Source organism: Lithobates pipiens, unplaced genomic scaffold, assembly GCF_037356315.1.
Source record: "Lithobates pipiens isolate NorthernLeopardFrog02 unplaced genomic scaffold, aLitPip1_a1.2 Scaffold_19, whole genome shotgun sequence".
Taxonomy (NCBI): domain Eukaryota; kingdom Metazoa; phylum Chordata; class Amphibia; order Anura; family Ranidae; genus Lithobates; species Lithobates pipiens.
Genome location: NW_027507764.1, coordinates 359084938 through 359106853, shown reverse-complemented (window position 1 = coordinate 359106853; position 21916 = coordinate 359084938). Strand labels below are relative to the sequence as shown.

At 46.4% G+C, this 21916-nt stretch overlaps 1 protein-coding gene across 2 annotated transcripts in view; it reads right to left on the bottom strand.

Annotated features, from left to right (window-relative positions):
- Positions 1–21916, bottom strand: part of JARID2 (jumonji and AT-rich interaction domain containing 2) — a 265758-nt gene that overhangs the window by 9748 nt on the left and 234094 nt on the right. The window contains exon 14 of one of the 2 annotated variants that reach the window (XM_077492224.1): positions 19177–19359. The exons of the other annotated variant lie outside the window; for it this stretch is intronic. Coding sequence (XP_077348350.1) covers positions 19177–19359 — 183 coding nt within the window. The remainder of the gene's footprint in view (positions 1–19176; positions 19360–21916) is intronic. 2 annotated transcript variants of the gene reach the window in all.

Genomic DNA, 21916 nt, shown 5'->3' with positions numbered 1-21916 from the left:
ACTGGTTGTGTGCTAACAACGTAGACCTGTATGCCAATAGGGTGCACAGGTACAGGTGTTTGTTCAAATCATGACTGTGAAGGCAATAGGTTTGATTTCCTAAAGGGAAAGATGCTGTTCACTCTGTAAAGCGGTATAGAAATGTACTTCTAAAGGCAGAAGTTTTTTTTAATTGAATACATTCTATGCATTAAGGTTAAAAAACCTCTGGCAAGCAGCTTCACCCTCAGACCCCCCCCCCCCCCCCAACTTACCTGAGCTTGACCTTGATCCAGCGATGTGCACAAGATCCGAAGCACTGAGTTAACAGTTTGAAGCACTTTGTAGCCCAAAGTTCACATTAGCTGAGGCCTGAATGTCCTCCTGATAGAACTTGGTAAATGCGTGAATGGAGGATCTGGGATACAGATGTTTAATGCTGAAAAGGCCAGACGACAACAGCTCTGCTGCAATGAATCTTTTCCTTATGGACGTATGCTCTGGAAATAAGTTGCCTTATCCATCTAGCAATGGTGGAGTAGGAAGAAGAGTGTCCTCTAAAAGGGCCCAGGGGCAGGACAAAAAGGGACTCATACAAAGAAATTATGGGAATAAGGAAAATACTTTATCCTAGAAAAGCGGTTACTTCCTGGGACTGTCTGGGCATATATTCAGACTAAGTGAGGTCTATGGCATTGGTCATTTGAACTAGCGAGAAGTGTCAGGCACATTTCGGGTCTCTCTCTTCCTGAGACTCTGTGTGACATCACAAGTGCCGGCAGGTCCATGTGAGTGTGTAGAACGGAGAGCGGTGTGGGCGAATAGGAGGCTTAGACGTGCTGAATGTCATCTTATGCGGCAAGCCCAAGTGAGCCAACCATTCGGTACAGAGCAGGAGTGGAGGCTGTTGTGGAGCTGTACATACTATGAAACACTGGATGTCAGTGAGTGCAAACCTCATATGTTACAATTTTATCTTTTTAATAAACAATAATACACTAGGGTAGGCGTGCGCTTTCTCTTGCTCTATATACTTAAGTGAGAAGGTCATATAGTGTATTTAAGCAATATGGTCATTAAAAAAAGAATGCTATCCACAAAATAAAAAAGTTGACAAATCAAAATAACAACCTTCACTACCCCAGAAACAACGTTGTTGGTCTAGACAACATTGTCTCTGGGGTGGTGATGGTTGTTATTTGGATTTATTTTTTTGATGTCAACTGTTTATTTTGTGGATAGCATTCTTTTTTAATGACAATATTTCTTGAATAAACTATATAACCTTTCCACTTAGTCTGGATATGTGCCCAAATAGTCCCAGAAAGTACCCACCTGTCTAGGGTGAAGCCGTTTCCTTCTTTCCCAAATTTCTTTGTATGCTGCCGCTTTGGTTACATGGAACTACACCTAGTGTGTGTATGTATTTTCCATGTATCTGAATCTGGAGTGATGCTGTGTGATAAACCGTATCGGAGTGTGATCATTATCGGATATTTTTTGTGCTATTTGACCAGATGTGAAGTGAAAGTTTCTTCAACTGTATTGGATTGGTATCCCTTATCAGAGAACTTATCTTTGTTGCTCAGAGCAAACTAAGCTTAAAGTATAGTCAAAAAATAAAAATGCTACAGAGTCTATACATTTCCTCTGGAATCTGGTAGACATGTTCACATGCCAAAAACCCAAGTGCTTAACATGTCAATTTGTTGACCATAAGAAAAAATCCTTCCAGGTGAATGGGAAAAGTTATTTTATTTCTCTTTTTTTTTTTTGCTGCTCAACTAAGTTTGTTGTTTATTGCTTACAATGTCTATGCGGGTTACTGTATGTTGGACACAACATCAGAGCACTCAGAGCTAGGTTCAGCGAACATTGCCGAGCCATAGAAGGCAGGTCTATTAACTACAGTGTACCCAGACACTTCAATGAGGTCCATGAACAGTCCATGAACAGTCCACCCAGGGTCTTAGAGTGAAAAGTATTCCACCCAATTGTACCAATGCAGAAAGGTTCAATAGGCTCTACGAATGTGAAACATTCTGGATTTTTACCTTAAACACTCTGAGCCCCCAGGGCCTCCACGAAGAATTAGAACTAAATACAGCAATCTAACTGGCATCTCATTCAATCCTAATTTCATTTAAACCTCATAATTTTCCTAAAATAGTATCTCCATCTTATTTTACATGTGAATGTTGATTGTGCCGCAATATGTCCATACGCCATATAAGCATTTCCACTGCCATTTACATACTGGTTTCCCTTCGCAATTTGATAAACTTCATACTCTGCTTACAAAAATGACTTAAGTTTCTATACTTTGCACTTAATTTTTCCACACACTACGATATAACGGATTATTGATGCCTATTTTTGGCATCTAAACATTGATATATTCATAAGCCCAATATCACAGGATTGACCTATTTAAACAGAGGCATTAAAATCAGAGAGGGACTGAAGGTCTGAGTTGATGAACAGAGTTAGGAAGCCATGGAAGAAAGGAGATGGAGAGTTTTTTGGAGTAAACACTACATAGTGTCAGAAGGTCCAGATGTTGGATAAGCAGCAATGAGAGACACCAAGGAGATCAAAAGGCTAAGAAGAAGAGCAGCGAAAGTATGATAGAGAGGTAAGAAGCACTGCGAGATGGGAAAATGGGATCAGGGCAGAAAAAAATTAGTAAACTGAGGATGAGAGCATGGAGATTCTCCAGGTAAAGAAATGAAGCAGAGCAAGAGAAGATATTTAAAGGGGTTGTAAAGGTAAATGTTTTTTCACCTTAATGCAGTCTATGCATTAAGGTGAAAAAACATCTCACAGTGCCTGCGCCCCCCCGTTTTACTTACCTCACCCCTGGAAAGTCCCGTGCTCGTCCCCCGACGTCCTTTCCACCGTTCAGCCTACCTGCTGATTGGCTGGAGTGGATGGATGGAAAGCAGCGCAGCCATTGGCTCGTGCTGCTGTCCATCACATCCACTGACGCGGAGCGCCGGGGGCGGGGCCGTGTGATACAGCGAGCGGGTATATCCGCCGGCTGCATCACGGGAGTGCGCCCGCAGATGCTTCTCACCATGCGAGGGAGCTCACATGAACGTGAGAAGCACCTGCGGGAGGAAGCCGAGACAGCCGCCGAGGGACCCCAGAAGAGCAGGTTCGGGGCCACTCTGTGCAAAACAAGCTGCACAGTGGAGGTAAGTATAACATGTTTGTTTGTTATTTATTTTTATTTATTTTTATTCACTTTACAATCCCTTTAAAAGGAGCGCAGATAGACAGAAGCAACAGCATGAAAAAAGATCACAATAGAGGCAACACAATTCTGGGAATGACAAAAGAAAAATGAAAATGAAAGGAGGTTCTGCCACCAACTTGAAAAAAAAATAGAGATAATAGTACAGAAAAAAAATATATAGTATTTTAGATGCTTAGTTCAAGTGTTTTTCCTTCCCATAAATAATTTTTATTCAAATGCATGTGCCTTTAAACTTGCAAGAAAACGGACTAATCAATTGCCTTACACAGCCTCCTCTCTCTTCACACTCCTTTTTTTTCTTCCAATTAACAGTTTTTTATTGATCATAAAAGTGGATAAATGGAGAAAAAGTTGACACTGTAATACACAGACTTCAGCATAACAGCAATAGGGCCAGTGTATATCAGATAACAGTAAACAATAAAACAAACAATAGGGAGTAGTGATGGCCGAACGGTTCGCCCGGCGGTCGTTTCGCGGCGAATTTCCGACATTCGCGGTCCGCACGTTCGAACGCCTTTTTCCGTCGTTCGCCGCGGCGGACTTACGTGTTTAATGTATACAAGAACTTTAACCTTTGGTGACACGTTTATCATGTGATACAGGACAGCCAATTGAGACATGACAGCACATGGACACTTGTACATTCCCCCTAACCTATAAATACACCCGATCCGGTGGCCATTTTACATTCTTTCTTCTGTTAAGATAGGGACAGGTTCCTGTGTGGAGTAGGGAGAGATAAACCACTAGCTATTTGGTACACAAAAGTTCTTTTCAGGACTGGTATAGGTGTTAGGTGTTGATAGGTTTGCTGTGCTGCTGATTCTTGCAGCAGCCTGAGTGTCTTTTGTTAGTTTAGAGAAAGGGAAAGGACGGTGTATGCTACAGGGACAGCCAGATTAGTCTTTCATCATCATCATCATCATCATCATCATTAGCTGTTACTATCAAGGTCCACAAAAGAGCTGTTCCAGTAACCACTAATCGTTCTCTTTTTTTGCCAATTTGTATAGGGACAGGAAGGAAGCAGTGTTGTCAGGCAGTGAGGGTAATTTTAAAGACTTGCTGTTATTATTAGTTCCACAAAGGTTCTTTTCAGGACTGGTATCAGTGGTACAGTAATAGGCTTGTACATGTATAATATTCTTTCTTCCAAATATAGAAAGGATATTATACTTGACTGCTGCCCTTCTGCTGCAGTCTGCTAAACATTCACAACTCACTTGTTCCACAAAAGTTCTTATAAGGACTGGTAACTTGGTATAGGGTGCTACGGTACATAGGCTTGAGTGCGGTACAGTCTGCTGTTCTGTAAGGACCGCTATCGGTCCACAATAGATAGGGTTGACGTGCACCACTGCTGACCGCTGCCCTATACTGCAGCAGTCCTTCAGCGGTATAGGGACTGACGTACAGTCTGCTAATCACTAACACACAACCTGCTTGTTCCACAAAAGTTCTTATAAGGACTGGTAACTTGGTATAGGGTGCTACGGTACATAGGCTTGAGTGCGGTACAGTCTGCTGTTCTGTAAGGACCGCTATCGGTCCACAATAGATAGGGTTGACGTGCACCACTGCTGACCGCTGCCCTATACTGCAGCAGTCCTTCAGCGGTATAGGGACTGACGTACAGTCTGCTAAACACTAACACACAACCTGCTTGGTCCACAAAAGTTCTTATAAGGACTGGTAACTTGGTATAGGGTGCTACGGTACATAGGCTTGAGTGCGGTACAGTCTGCTGTTCTGTAAGGACCGCTATCGGTCCACAATAGATAGGGTTGACGTGCACCACTGCTGACCGCTGCCCTATACTGCAGCAGTCCTTCAGCGGTATAGGGACTGACGTACAGTCTGCTAAACACTAATACACAACCTGCTTGGTCCACAAAAGTTCTTATAAGGACTGGTAACTTGGTATAGGGTGCTACGGTACATAGGCTTGAGTGCGGTACAGTCTGCTGTTCTGTAAGGACCGCTATCGGTCCACAATAGATAGGGTTGACGTGCACCACTGCTGACCGCTGCCCTATACTGCAGCAGTCCTTCAGCAGTATAGGGACTGACGTACAGTCTGCTAAACACTAATACACAACCTGCTTGGTCCACAAAAGTTCTTATAAGGACTGGTAACTTGGTATAGGGTGCTACGGTACATAGGCTTGAGTGCGGTACAGTCTGCTGTTCTGTAAGGACCGCTATCGGTCCACAATAGATAGGGTTGACGTGCACCACTGCTGACCGCTCACCTATACTGCAGCAGTCCTTCAGCGGTATAGGGACTGACGTACAGTCTGCTAATCACTAACACACAACCTGCTTGTTCCACAAAAGTTCTTATAAGGACTGGTAACTTGGTATAGGGTGCTACGGTACATAGGCTTGAGTGCGGTACAGTCTGCTGTTCTGTAAGGACCGCTATCGGTCCACAATAGATAGGGTTGACGTGCACCACTGCTGACCGCTGCCCTATACTGCAGCAGTCCTTCAGCGGTATAGGGACTGACGTACAGTCTGCTAATCACTAACACACAACCTGCTTGTTCCACAAAAGTTCTTATAAGGACTGGTAACTTGGTATAGGGTGCTACGGTACATAGGCTTGAGTGCGGTACAGTCTGCTGTTCTGTAAGGACCGCTATCGGTCCACAATAGATAGGGTTGACGTGCACCACTGCTGACCGCTGCCCTATACTGCAGCAGTCCTTCAGCGGTATAGGGACTGACGTACAGTCTGCTAATCACTAACACACAACCTGCTTGTTCCACAAAAGTTCTTATAAGGACTGGTAACTTGGTATAGGGTGCTACGGTACATAGGCTTGAGTGCGGTACAGTCTGCTGTTCTGTAAGGACCGCTATCGGTCCACAATAGATAGGGTTGACGTGCACCACTGCTGACCGCTGCCCTATACTGCAGCAGTCCTTCAGCGGTATAGGGACTGACGTACAGTCTGCTAAACACTAATACACAACCTGCTTGGTCCACAAAAGTTCTTATAAGGACTGGTAACTTGGTATAGGGTGCTACGGTACATAGGCTTGAGTGCGGTACAGTCTGCTGTTCTGTAAGGACCGCTATCGGTCCACAATAGATAGGGTTGACGTGCACCACTGCTGACCGCTGCCCTATACTGCAGCAGTCCTTCAGCGGTATAGGGACTGACGTACAGTCTGCTAAACACTAATACACAACCTGCTTGGTCCACAAAAGTTCTTATAAGGACTGGTAACTTGGTATAGGGTGCTACGGTACATAGGCTTGAGTGCGGTACAGTCTGCTGTTCTGTAAGGACCGCTATCGGTCCACAATAGATAGGGTTGACGTGCACCACTGCTGACCGCTCACCTATACTGCAGCAGTCCTTCAGCGGTATAGGGACTGACGTACAGTCTGCTAATCACTAACACACAACCTGCTTGTTCCACAAAAGTTCTTATAAGGACTGGTAACTTGGTATAGGGTGCTACGGTACATAGGCTTGAGTGCGGTACAGTCTGCTGTTCTGTAAGGACCGCTATCGGTCCACAATAGATAGGGTTGACGTGCACCACTGCTGACCGCTGCCCTATACTGCAGCAGTCCTTCAGCGGTATAGGGACTGACGTACAGTCTGCTAAACACTAACACACAACCTGCTTGGTCCACAAAAGTTCTTATAAGGACTGGTAACTTGGTATAGGGTGCTACGGTACATAGGCTTGAGTGCGGTACAGTCTGCTGTTCTGTAAGGACCGCTATCGGTCCACAATAGATAGGGTTGACGTGCACCACTGCTGACCGCTGCCCTATACTGCAGCAGTCCTTCAGCGGTATAGGGACTGACGTACAGTCTGCTAAACACTAATACACAACCTGCTTGGTCCACAAAAGTTCTTATAAGGACTGGTAACTTGGTATAGGGTGCTACGGTACATAGGCTTGAGTGCGGTACAGTCTGCTGTTCTGTAAGGACCGCTATCGGTCCACAATAGATAGGGTTGACGTGCACCACTGCTGACCGCTCACCTATACTGCAGCAGTCCTTCAGCGGTATAGGGACTGACGTACAGTCTGCTAATCACTAACACACAACCTGCTTGTTCCACAAAAGTTCTTATAAGGACTGGTAACTTGGTATAGGGTGCTACGGTACATAGGCTTGAGTGCGGTACAGTCTGCTGTTCTGTAAGGACCGCTATCGGTCCACAATAGATAGGGTTGACGTGCACCACTGCTGACCGCTGCCCTATACTGCAGCAGTCCTTCAGCGGTATAGGGACTGACGTACAGTCTGCTAAACACTAATACACAACCTGCTTGGTCCACAAAAGTTCTTATAAGGACTGGTAACTTGGTATAGGGTGCTACGGTACATAGGCTTGAGTGCGGTACAGTCTGCTGTTCTGTAAGGACCGCTATCGGTCCACAATAGATAGGGTTGACGTGCACCACTGCTGACCGCTGCCCTATACTGCAGCAGTCCTTCAGCGGTATAGGGACTGACGTACAGTCTGCTAAACACTAATACACAACCTGCTTGGTCCACAAAAGTTCTTATAAGGACTGGTAACTTGGTATAGGGTGCTACGGTACATAGGCTTGAGTGCGGTACAGTCTGCTGTTCTGTAAGGACCGCTATAGGTCCACAATAGATAGGGTTGACGTGCACCACTGCTGACCGCTCACCTATACTGCAGCAGTCCTTCAGCGGTATAGGGACTAAGAGTTTTGTCACAGGGTCATTTAAAAAATGACATGCAGAGGAAGAGGCAGGCCCTTCCGCAGGGGTGGTAGGGGTAGGGCAGGAGCAACAGGCTTGAGCCAAAGTGGGAAGTTGCAGAAGGTGCGTTCAATTACTTTAAAGGATGCACCAGACTTGGTTGAGTGGCTCGCTCAGCCTTACTCTTCTGCACCCTCCTCATCCTCTCGATCTGCACCCTCTTCTTCACTCTCTGCTATGTGCACCCCCAAAGACACTACCACCAACAACACGACCACCACCACCACCACCACATACCTTCCGCTTGAGTCACTGGAATTATTTTCCGATCCATATCAAGAGGACATTTCTGATGCGCAGCCACTCTTGGTATTGGATCAGGAAGAGGAGGTAGCAACAAGCGCTACTCAGCAGTCTGACGCCAGTACCCAGATCAGCCCAAGGAGGAGGTTGGTCCCCGGTGTTGCTGCCTACTCTACTTATAGCGGTGGGGAAGGTGACGTTGATGATGACGTGTCTAGTGATGTCACGTGGGTGCCCACAAGAGAGGAAGAGGAGGGGAGTTCAGAGGGAGATATGGACCAGCAGATAGGGAGGAGAAGCAGCAATGACTTACATTGCACAGCAGGGACAAAGCAGACTGCAAATGTATCAGGAGCGAGTCATCGACCATGTACGGTCACATCTGGCGCTCCCAGGACACCGGCACATGGCTCCGCAGTGTGGGCTTTTTTTAACGTGTCCGCTGCTGACAATAGCGTTGCCATCTGCAATCTTTGCAGTCAACGCGTTAGTCGCGGTAAGCCCAATACTCACCTAGGGACGACCGCCTTAAGAAGGCACATGAGCAGCCATCACCGAGCCCAGTGGGAGCAACGGAACACACAAAGCCACACTGCAGGCTCTCACCGTCCAGCCTCGTCTTCTACTTCTCCTTCTCCTCTCTCCTCACAATTGTCCTCCACTCCACCTTCCATCACGCCAAGCTCACATTTTTCTGCAAAAAGGCAGGCTTCCGTGGGCCTAATGTTTGAGCGTAAAAAAATGATGACGCCGGATAACCCTCTTGCCCAACGGTTGGCGGCTGGCTTGTCAGAACTCATAGCCCGCCAACTACTGCCATATAAACTGGTGGACTCGGAGGCCTTTCGCAAATTTGTGGCCATTGGAACACCACAATGGAAGGTCCCAGGAAGGAAGTATTTCTCAGAGAAGGGCATCCCAGAGCTATATGGCCATGTTCAGCGGCAAGTGAATGTATCTCTGGCACACAGTGTCGGTGCCAAGATACATCTGACCACAGACACGTGGTCTAGCAAACACGGGCAGGGAAGGTATATCAGTTTTACTGCCCACTGGGTGAACCTTCTGACGGCCGTCAAGCATGTAACCCGTGGCACCCGTGTAGATTTGGTTTTACCGCCACGGATTGCATGCAGGCCTGACTCTTCTTCTCCTCCTCCTACTCCATCCTCCTCCCTCTCCTCCTCAGCTGCCTCCTCCTTTTCCGCTGCTAGCGTCTCTTCCACTGCACCGCCCAAGCTCCCCAGAACCTATTCCACATGCCAGGTGAGACGTTGCCATGCCGTGCTGCGTCTGTTGTGCCTGGAAGCAAAGAGCCACACTGGCCCGGCACTCCTTTCAGCTTTGCGTTCACAGGCAGATGAGTGGCTAACACCGCTCAATTTGACAGTTGGTAAAGTGGTGTGTGACAACGGTGCCAATCTGCTTAGCGCATTGAAACAGGGCAAAATCACGCACGTGCCGTGCATGGCACACGTCTTAAACTTGGTCGTGCAGCGATTCCTTGTCAAATACCCTGGGGTCCAGGACATCTTGCGGCAGGCAAGGAAAATCTCGGCCCATTTCAGAAGATCTTACACGGCCATGGCTCGCCTTGCTGACATTCAGCGGCGACACCATCTGCCGGTCAGACGTCTTATTTGCGATTGCCCGACGCGATGGAACTCAACCTTCTATATGCTTGATAGGCTGCTCCAGCAGAAACGTGCAGTTAACGTCTACCTGTATGAACTCTGCGAAAGAAACGGTTCTGGGGAGCTGGGTTTTTTTTCACCGCGCCAGTGGCTGCTCATGCGCGACACATGCAGACTTCTGCGGCCATTTGAGGAGATCACCAAACTGGTCAGTCGCAGCCATGGCGCCATCAGTGACATGGTACCTTATGCCTTCTTTCTGGAGCGTGCATTGCGTCGTGTCATTGATCAGGCTGTGGAGGAGCAGGAGCGGGAAGATGAGGAAGTCGCAATGCTGGATGAATTCCCAGGGGGGGCTACTCTATCTGAGACAAGTCAACAACAGGAGTCTGATGAGGAGTCAGAGGAGGATGGTGCCGGGGCGGATGAGCAGGAGCAAGAAGAGCATGCTTTAAACCTTTCTGGGATCCCTGTTGTGCGAGGATGGGGAGAGGAGAATGAAGAGGACGACATTATCCTGGATGATGAGCAGGAGCCAGGCCACCACACCGCTTCCACTTTAGTGCAAATGGGGGCCTTCATGCTCCAGTGTTTTAATAGGGACCCCCGTATAAAAAGCATGAGGGTCAAGGACCAGTACTGGGTGGCAACGTACTTAGACCCCCGGTACAAACACAAAATGGCGGAAATGTTACCGCCGTCGCAGAGGGCTGTCAGAATGCAGCACTTCCAGGCCTTGCTTCGAGAAATGCTGCATTCTGCTTTTGCGTGCGCTGGCAGAGGAGCAATTCCCACTCCCAGAGAAGGATTTGCGGGTACCAATCCAACAGCGCCTGCAAGAAGAGGCCGGTTTGAAGATGTGTTGGTGACTTCGGATATGAGGTCATTCTTTCAGCCGACCCATCGACAGGTGTCATCCGGATCCAGCATCAGGGAACGCCTAGACCGTCAGGTGTCCGACTACATTGGGTTAACGGCCGATGTGGACGCTCTGAGGAGTGATGAACCCCTAGACTACTGGGTGGGCAGGCTTGACCTCTGGCCAGAGCTTGCCCAATTTGCAATCGAACTGTTGGCTTGCCCCTCATCCAGTGTCCTGTCCGAAAGGACGTTCAGCGCAGCAGGGGGGATTGTGACCGATAAGCGTACTCGCCTAGCTCACCACAGTGTTAACTACCTCACATTTCTAAAAATGAATGAGGCATGGATCTCGGAGGAATTCAACACATGTGATCAGTAGACCATGTATATGTCTATAAACAATTTTTGGAATCAAGCACACAGACCTTCTTAATTCATTTGGCTCACTTCCCTGACCCAAAAAAGCACACCGTACTATATGCCCCTACCCTCCTCTTTGAAGAGGTTGAGCGGTGTCATATTTCTACTGGGGCTGCTTATTATGAGGGGTTCCCACCATCCCTGTGCTGTGCTGACTTCCTCCTGGGTGTTCTTATTATGAGGGGCTCCCACCATCCCTGTGCTGTGCTGACTTCCTCCTGGGGGTTCTTATTATGAGGGGATCACACCATCCCTGTGCTGTGCTGACTTCCTCCTGGGGCTGCTTACGGTGCTGCTGTCAGCGCTGTATGTCACGGAGCTGCTGTCAGCGCTGTATGTCACGGAGCTGCTGTCAGCGCTGTATGTCACGGAGCTGCTGTCAGCGCTGTATGTCACGGAGCTGCTGTCAGCGCTGTATGTCACGGAGCTGCTGTCAGCGCTGTATGTCACGGAGCTGCTGTCAGCGCTGTATGTCACGGAGCTGCTGTCAGCGCTGTATGTCACGGAGCTGCTGTCAGCGCTGTATGTCACGGAGCTGCTGTCAGCGCTGTATGTCACGGAGCTGCTGTCAGCGCTGTATGTCACGGAGCTGCTGTCAGCGCTGTATGTCACGGTGCTGCTGTCAGCGCTGTATGTCACGGAGCTGCTGTCAGCGCTGTATGTCACGGAGCTGCTGTCAGTGCTGTATGTCACGGAGCTGCTGTCAGCGCTGTATGTCACGGAGCTGCTGTCAGCGCTGTATGTCACGGAGCTGCTGTCAGCGCTGTATGTCACGGTGCTGCTGTCAGCGCTGTATGTCACGGAGCTGCTGTCAGCGCTGTATGTCACGGAGCTGCTGTCAGCGCTGTATGTCACGGAGCTGCTGTCAGCGCTGTATGTCACGGAGCTGCTGTCAGCGCTGTATGTCACGGAGCTGCTGTCAGCGCTGTATGTCACGGTGCTGATGTCAGTGCTCTGTATTACGGTGCTGCTGTCAGTGCTCTGTATCTCCTGCACCCTCTTGTTTGCCTACCCTGGTCCCTGACCTTCCCTCTCCTCCATTGCCTTCATTAGCTCCATAGTCCTGAATTGTCAGAACAATTTCCCAAATAAAAAAAAAATGCTTGTAGTTATCGATCCCAAATTCACCTCATACATGTATTATGCTATTGTCCAGGTGGTGGGACTACGTGCTACCCCCTAATAATTACCCCGTGGCCGCAAATTCGACCTAAAGGTTTGCGAAATTCGCCTCCCATTGAAGTCAATGGAGCCCGCGGCGAACGGTCGTTTTCGCGAACGTTTGTGTCCGTTCGCGTTTCGCGTTCGCGAAACGTCCCGTCGGAAGTTCGTCCATCACTAATAGGGAGTCATTACTGGCTCCACATAAAAGTTGCTAGTTATCAAATAGGGTCCGCTATAGACCACATCAGAATCCAAAGAAAAGAAAAAGAGAAAGGAAACAGCAGACAAGAGAAAGGTAGGGATGGGGGGAGAGATGGTAAGGCTCGACCATCAGCTCAGGGCGGATCTTCTCGTCTGTGCCAATCCTCCCAGATTTTGTCATGTGTTTCTAGTCTATCCTGCAATCTGGCTGTCATTTTTTCCATCAGCTCTATATCATTTATTCTAGTGTACAGATCTGCCTGGGAGGGTGGGGCATGTCGTTTCCAATGAAGGGCAACCAGACATCAAGGCGGCCATCAAGACATGTCTAAGCAGTTTTTTGTAATGTTTGGGAATCTGTAAGGGTGAAACCCCCGGGTGGAATGATTTTGGGGTCCTGGGAACCTGTACACCCAAAAGACGGGACAGTAAAAGCTGCGTTTCCGTCCAGAAAAGCATTATCTTGGGGCAGGTCCAGTAGATGTGATATAGGGTTCCCTTGGCTCCCTGACAACGTCAACACCTGTCTGAGCTGGAGGGATAAATAGCGTGGAGAACATCTGGTGTTAGGTACCAAAAGTAGAGGATTTTTTATAGGTGTTCTCCTTGTAGAGAGTGCAGAAAGAGCTTTTAGCTGCTTGGGACCAGATCATCTGCCAAGTCGCCTCTGGGATCTCCCCTCCTATCGCCTTTTCCCAGCGAAGCATATATGTTTACCCTGGGTGGGGAAGCCGTAAGAGTTTAACAGCTGATAAATATCTGAAATTAAAGCTCGGCATTCTGATCCCTCCAGCACTAGGCTCTCAAATGGCATTGGCGTTGAGAATTGGAGATTCGGGGCAAAAGACTGGGCATAGTGTCTTATTTGCAGGTAACCATAGAACACCTGGCGAGGTAGATCAAATTTTTTTTGGAGTTCAGTGAATGAAAGCATCCTGCGCATTGAAGGGTGCACTAGGTGGCCAAAGTGGAACAAATTCCGTGTCACCCAGGGCGAAGAAATCCAGTGTGCGTGTCCCGCAGGCATCCTGGGGTTATAAAGGAAGGAGGTTAAAAGGAGACCTTTCTGAGCTCAGGTTATGTGCTCGAAATAGTCTACGCCAGAGTGACCCAAGATGAAGCATGGGTCCCAAAAGCTGGGCCGAGTCCACCTCTACATTTGCATTCCAGAGCAGCCTGTTTGGGTGCGTGGGTGCAAGCCATATCTTTTCAATTTCTGTCCACTTATTGTAAGATCGTTGGGGAAACCAGGAGGTCAAGACGCACAGCTGAGCAGCTTGGTAATATTTAATTAAGTCAGGAAACGCCAACCTGCCGTCGGAGCAGGGCGCTGTCAGGACTGAGGGAGGTATTCTATGTCTCCTATAATTCCAGACAAAGCATATTAAGTCCACCTGGAGTTTTCTCAAGTCTGCATATAGGATTGGGATGGGCAGTGTTTGGAAGAGATAAAAGGAGTTTGGGGAGGATGGTCTTCTTAACAGAGGTGACCCTCCCCAAGATGGAGATATTGTGAACCTTCCATTTCTGTAGAAGGTCCCTTATGGACCGGAACAGGGGAGGAAAATTGGCTCGGTATAAGGTAGCGTAGGACGGGGTGATCTGGACCCTCAAATATTTCAAAGCTGTTGTCTTCCAGTGATATGGGAAGCATCGCTGCAGGTGTTGCACATCTGCGACTGGGATATTAATAGGGAGAGCCTCCGACTTGGTTGCATTTATTTTATAGCCAGAGAGGGATTTATAGAGATCGAGTTCAGTGTGTAGATTGGGGAGCGAATTTCTAGGTTGGGTCAGGGTGAGTTGATGTCGTCTGCAAAAAGTGCTAATTTAAACTCCCATCCCCGCACTGGGACTCCACGAATGTCCGGGTTTCTACGAATGGACACCGCTAGGGGCTCAACACACAATGCAAACTGTAGTGGTGAGAGTGGGCACCCCTGGCGGGTCCCATTCACTATCAGGAAGGCAGGGGACAGGGCAAAAGGGGTCTTAACCTGGAACGTGGGATTAGTATATAGGTGCTGCAGGAAGGGGCCCCGAAACCCCATGTGTTTCAACGTGGTGAACAGGAAAGGCCAGCTAAGGCAGTCAAAGGCCTTTTCTGCGTCCAGCCCAAGGGCTAAAGTTTCTAGGCCATCCCTGTTCGCCACATCTATTAAGTCAATAATCCGGCTCGTGTTGTCCCCTGCTTGACAGAGGGGGACAAGGTAAACCTGATCCTTATGTATCAGGGAGGGCAGTATCAGGTTTAGACACATTGAAAAGAGCTTAGTGAAAATTTTTAGGTCAGAATTTAAGAGTGCAATCGGCCTGTAACTAGCGCATAAAGAAGGATCAAGGTGAGGAATGACCTTTGCATGTCTGAGGAGATGGGGTTAGCTGAAGAAAGGCATTAAACAGCTTACAAATATGGGGCAAGAGAATGATTTGTAATATTCATAGGGGAGGCCGTCTGGGCCGGGGGATTTATGTATGCGCAGAGTCTTAATGGGGCTATCAGTTCCTCTGCTGTGATAGATGCATTGAGGGAAAGAAGGTCCACCACCTGAAGCCTGGGGATACCGCTGCATTCCAGATAGTGATGCAAGCGGTCGTTCAGGTCAGGGGGAGGGGCTCTTGTGGGATCTCAGGGTCACTGTATAGGGCCATGTAGAACTCCTCAAAGGCATTAGCTATGTCCTGAGGGTGAGAGAGGAGGCCGCCCGTCCTATCTTATTTGGTGAGGAGTAGTTGTGTGGGAGCATTCCGACAGTTTGCGTGCTAACAGGGAGTGAGCTTTGTTTCCCTTCAGTCTAAGGAGTGCCTTCTCCACTTGGCCCATTGCGAAGTCTCTGAGTGTTGTTCTCAAACAAAAATTTTTTTTAGAAAGGGGTTTAGGTTTGTAGTTGGAGCGCCAGGGCCCTGAGGTCCCTTTCAGCTTGCAGTTTAGTGGCTTTCGCATCTTTTTTCAAAGCCTAGGAAATCGCCATGCAGCATCCTCTGAGAACCGCTTTGTGGGCCTCCCAGAGAGTGGAGAGAGAGATATAGGGGGTGTCATTTTCAAGAAAGTAGTGCTGTAACATGGACTCTAGCTCTGTTTTGGAGGGGATGTGTTGGAGGAGGAAATTATTCAACTGCCAGTGGCACAGTTTGCGAGTAGGGGTGCCTATTTCCAGGGTCACGACTACAGAAGCATGGTCGGACCAGGAGATTGGTAGGATCTGGGCGTTCCTGGTAACACGGAGGGTGGCATTGTTGACAAAAATATAGTCAATTCGGGAGTGCATGCGGTGAGGTTCGGAAAAAATCGTGTACTGTCTGTTCCCGGGATGTAGGCCTGTCATGCGTCAAATAGGGCATAACGTCTGGCTATGTAGCAAAATAGTTTTGAGTCCCTGGCGGCTCGGGTTTGTGGGTCCGCAGGGTTCATCACATGGCGATCCAGCACCACCGAGTGAGACAAGGTAAAGTCCCCTCCAACTATCAGATATTCATTAGGTGTCCGGTGGAACAGTCGTGCAAATACTTTGGTTCGAAAGTTAATTTGGGGGCTGTTAGGGGCATATAGGGTACAGAAAGTGACAGCCTGCAGTGGCCATTGACCTCGCAAGATGACGTCATGTCCCCGTGGATCTACATATGACTCAGAGCACGTAAAGGGGGAGGCCATGCTTAAAAAAAATGGCCACTCCCGCCCGCTTGCGAGGGTTAAATGCCCAGTAAACCTGAGGATATTGTCTGGAGGCAAAAGTGAAGGAGTCTCCTTTGTGAAAGTGCATTTCCTGGAGCAGAACAATGTCCGCCCCAGAATGCCTGAATTGCCTTAATGCAAGATGCCTTTTTCTATTTGAGTTTAGGCCGTGGACGCCTCCTCCTCTTCTAATAGTGTCTATTTACTATTTGTGCTGACCTACTCCAGGGCCCCATCTTTCACCTTACATAACCTTTTATCTAGATGTTGGAGGAGGTGTAAAGGGTAATACTATAGAGTGCTACTTAAAGTGTTCCTAAACCCAGGACCCTGCATTCACTATATCTGCCCCTCCACAGTACACAATGAAGAACATAGAACATGGAAATACAATTATTTCAGTAAATATTACAAATAAACTGCTAAATACCTTTTCTCATCAGCAGTATATAGCGTGTGACTTCTATCAGTGTCTGGCCAAGCACTATTTAAAGCTTGCAGGCGCTTGTAGGAGGAGTTTTCATTCTCCTCTGACTGTCCTATGAGGCTGCATGACCCCTGACCCTCTGTCTGGACAGTGCTGATTGGCCCTGTGCGGATCAAATGCACTCTCCGAAAAAGAAAAGAAAAACTCTATAGCAATGCACACCAAACTGAGCATGTGCAGAGTGTCCCCAAGGCTCTGTACTATCAGGAGATTGATTGGGGACTGTGGAAGAAGGGGAGGATCATCAAAGACACAATCAAATTGCCTTTATACACATGCGCAGGATTAACTCCTTATGTTCCACAGTTAGTATAACAAGCATGCTTTGGGTGGGTTTGTGTGGGTTTAGTAACACATTGAGTGAATTTCCTGGGGCTGCTGACATCACATCCAAGTTGCTGGTGCCTAGCAATAGTCTCAGGGCTTCTGGGTGTATACCCTAGGGAGGCTTTAACAGGTAAATAACATTCATAAAAACATTAAATGCACAAATAAAAATATACGAAAAATATTGTTGAAATTAATAAACTAGTAACAGGGTCTCTTAAAAGAAGAGCTGAAATTGAAAAGAGAAACACTGAGGGAATGCTCCCAGAGTATGTAAAGGCGAACATGTACAAGAATTCCACTATACCCATTATAAGAAACAAGTGGTTCTCTCATTTTATAGCATACAGATTTATGGAGAATTAATCTGAAGGACAGAGATCATGTGCCATGTGTTTAAAGAAGGGAGAGTGCACCTGACCCATTCGAGTTCAGTGGACTCCAAGTCCCAAGAGAATATTTACAAGCTCTTATCGAGGCGGTATAGTGTGCCCTCATCCCTACCTAGAATTTATCCCTCCACCTCCAACCTGTGCTGGAGGGGATGTGGACTGAAGGGAACATTTATACGTATATGGTGGGAGTGCCCGCTATTAACACCTTTTTGGTCAGTGGTTAGTAAGCACCACATCCCTTCCATGCCCATCTCTCGCTACAAATGCAGTGCTCTCTCCCCACCTTCTCAATGCTGAAAAACGCCTTATACCAGTTTATTGGAAAAGCCTGGCCATTCTGAGCAAGCTTGGCTGGGTTGGGAAGGTGAGGGAGATCGTGGAGGCAGAGGACTGGCTTGCTACTTGTAAAGGAACTCAAGAACTATTTGAACTTACCTGGGCAGCCTGGAAAGACCACATACATGGCACGATCCCAGTTTCATCTAGACTGGACATTGCTTTATTGGCAGATCCAACATTTAAGCGACCTTTGGTACATCTTAATTTTTGTTACTGATATATGAGCAGTAACCTAATTCATGATAGTTCATGGTATATTGAGATGTCATATGTTTCAAATGAACTTTGAGCCATGTATGTACTACCTATCGAACCTAGCTGAGATTGGGATCCCCCTATATTCTCCCTGTAACGGAGGGAGCGTTGGCGAAAAAAAAAAAAAAGGAGGGGAGAGTAGGTGGTTTATCAACAATGAGCCTTAGGTATCAAAATCGTCAGAGAGAAAAGAATATACATTGTCCCCTAGATATCGAACCCTTATTATTTAAAAGTCACAACTGGAATGTTATTAAAAAAAAAAAAAAAAACGTTGGCTAGCAGAAAGCATGGGTTTTAAACACCCACACTATATATATATATATATATATATATATATATATATGCCAGGGTCTTTACCACATCATGTTTTTAGGTTAGATGCCGGTATTTTCTGCTGCATGCCATGGTTCGATCCTCTATCCACTGTGTTACTGTTGTAGTAACAAAGGGTTAGAGGATGAACTGCACAGCGTAATGAGGGACAAAGGCATCGGACACTCCCAAAAGTGTTAAATGTTTAAAATGTAACTAAACGCAAAACTTTTTTTTTTCCATTTTGGATAGAGTAAGGGAGGGTTATAATCCCTGTGAGTTTTTTTTTTACCACTTTCTGTCCTATAGCCAAAAAACAGGAAGTCTCTCCAAAATGAGGGAATCTCAGTGTGTCACCAGAACTAGTTTCTCCATTAGATTACCCTTTTATTAGCATTCTGGTGTTTGGGATTTTCTTTTACTTTTGCTTTCTATAACTGTAAATGGGAAAAATAGAGAGCGTGAATCTCCTTAATGGGGGGCACAGACTCCAATAAAAACTGTCAGGAGTTCTATTCTCTCTCCACTCTATCCAAAACTACAAAAAAAAAACTTTTGCTTTTAGTTACACCTTAAAATTTTAACAGAGACCGCAGTACTGGAATGGAGGAAAGGTAGGAGAAGGGGGCAACAGGAGAGGTGAGCAAAACGGCTCTTCTTTTGTAGGACACTTTAATTTTAATTGATTTTTATTTATTTTTTAAATCGACAGGGTTGCTTTAATAAAGTGCTTATAGCTAATGAAATCTTTTACAGCTCCTGTTATAGAATTCACATTTTTTTGCATAATAATTTAAATGTATAAAAAAAGGTTATATGCATGGTTGTAGCAGGCAGTATGAAATATATGTATACCTTGGCAGTTTTGAAGCCCATGCTTGTCCACTGGGTGGTAGCAAAGTGCACAGTTTCAGAAACACTGTAGCCACAGCACACTTTTGACACAAAGGATCCTGGGAAGCAGACGACAAACTGTCCGCTCTGCTGTACAGTACGGTGTACTTTGATCCCCTCTTTGCAAAGCACCTCTGGGGAGATCTGCAAAAAGGATATATGTTAATAAAATGATTCTTGCTTGTTGATTGCAATATCCAAGCAGCAGGCTGTGGAAGTGTAAAGACAAGATGCAGCCAATGCCCCTCCCCCACCTCTCTTGACAGGCAGCCATGACTGATATTTTACTTAGACACTATAGGCACAATGTTAGAGCAAACAAAAAAAATAAGACATACAGAACCCAAACACTGTAAAATGGCCAGAAAACTTTCAGTGTCATATTAGGAGAGAGATGAGATTTCTATGTTTTGGTAAATCAATTTGGGCAATGAAAGTACTTCACTGTGTGAACAGGACAGTATAATGCTTCAATATCACACAATTACAAATGAAGTAGCTATAACTAAAACCTTATTTGTTTTCTTGCTATGGATAGATGAAGGAAGGGGTAAAAAATGTGCAGGCTTTTGTTTGCTGGCTATGTACCAATAGAAATTCCCCTTCACTTCTTTACCCAAAGACGCAACAAGAAGTTTGAGGAAATCTCCCATTTTAGACAGTTGTAAATGGAACACATACCCCATTTAGAGGATTTCCTTTCCTATGTGTAGGACGCTATGACACAGCAATATAAACCTCCCTTCCCCATGCTACACACTATTGAAACTATAAAAAAAAAAAAAAGGTTTTGCATGGATCCTTCATTATCTCTACATGTTTAAAAACATTGTACTAGTAATAAACTGTGGGATGGCCAGAAATAATAGACTGAGCTATACATACCAATATACTGTACTGATGAAAATCTACTTACAAGTTTTACTTCACGTTTTTCATACTAACACAATATTTGAGCTTGATATTTCTGAGGTTCTTTAAAGAGAAGATTTCCTACATTAAAGTGGTTCTAAAGGCTCAAAGTTTTTTACCTTCATGCATTCTATGCATGAAGGTAAAAAAACTTCTCTTTGCAGCAGCCCCGAAAGCCCCCACTAAAACTTACCTGAGCCTCATCACGATCCAGCAATGAGCACGAGAGCCTTGGCTCTCCAGGGATTCTCCCATTGGCTCCCGCAGCTGTCAATCACTGCCAGCAAGCCAATGAGGAGAGAGAGGGGGCAGGGCCAGGCTGTGGCTGTGTGTGGTTCAATTCCAACAGACATGCAGACTCGCAGCTCGGGAATGAGCCTGCTTGGGTGCACCCATTGCAAGCTGCTTGCTTACACAGCATACACATACAGATTTCTGTACAAAGACGAAACATGAACATCCTCTAGTAATATTCCTTTAGATGCTACAGATAACATACCATTAGGGACACAACAGCGGGTCATTTATACAACATGCCACTAAGGCTACCAGTAGAGCAATATACAATTCCCAAAGAGCAGGAGGGTATATAACCAAGAACCCTGAAACACACATGAAAGGAACCCTTTACATCGGCAACAATCTATCCAATAGTCTATCCATGACTAGCTGTGGTAGGGCTAGCTCTTGTACATCCAGCCAACCCTGCCAAATGGTTTGAAATTTACCACTGCAGTGCTGGTAAGCAAAAAGCTCCCTCAGTAATAAGGAATGAACATAATCCACCCAGTGAGTTCTAGTTGGGGAGGGTAGAAGACAATACCTAGCAATTAACTTTCTCACAAGATGCAGAAGTCTCAAAATCAAAACATACACCCGAGGTTAATAGAGCTCAGCATCCAGGGGACCCAACAAGCAAATCAATGGGTCATGTGGAATAACCTGTTGGCACACCAATGAGACTGTCTGCAATATCTTATCCCAATATTAAGTCAATTTTGGGCAGCGCAAGATCATGTGAATGAAACCACCCTTGTGCACACTGCATTTGGGACAGTCAAGGGAGTCTCATCTGCCCCACTGAAAGGGCTTAGCTGGAGTTCTATAAACACAATGCAAAATTAACAATTGAGTGAGTTTATGAGAGGCCAAAAAGGAAATGTCAGGTATTGATTCCAGTGCAGAGTCCCAAATGTCACTGCTAATCTCTTCCAAATTCTGCTTCCAATGGTTTCTACAATACAGGGTAGCATGGTTTTGAATGGTGGCCAGGAGAGCCACAGAAATGTGAGAAATCATCCTCCGTTTATGGGCAGACTGAGTAACATTGGATGTGAGTGGAGAATCCTTCAATGTCATAACAGATAAGAGGGATTGTGCCTGCAGAGCATGCTGGCCTTGAAGATATTGATAAAATTGTAAAAGCTTAAATTCAGATTGTAGCTCTGCAAAGCAACGTACTACCAGAATATAGTTGTACTACATATTTCACACCTTTCCCTCACCAATACTGAAATCCTTTCAGTTTATCCAACTCAAAATAAAAATTCCAATTCAATTTCATATTGGGGTACCGCTTAAATAGCTGTTATATGCAAAGAGCTTCAAGGTACACCAGAGCTTAGAAGACTTGCGGCGGGCCGGAATTTCACATTTTCAAATGTGAAAGAGCAGTTAAGTCAGGATTCGGGGAAGTAACTAGAGTAATAACAGGGAATTGGGCTGCCAAAAAAAATACATCCTAGGTTGTGGGACTGCCAAGCCCCCCCCCCCGAATCCTTGCCATAAT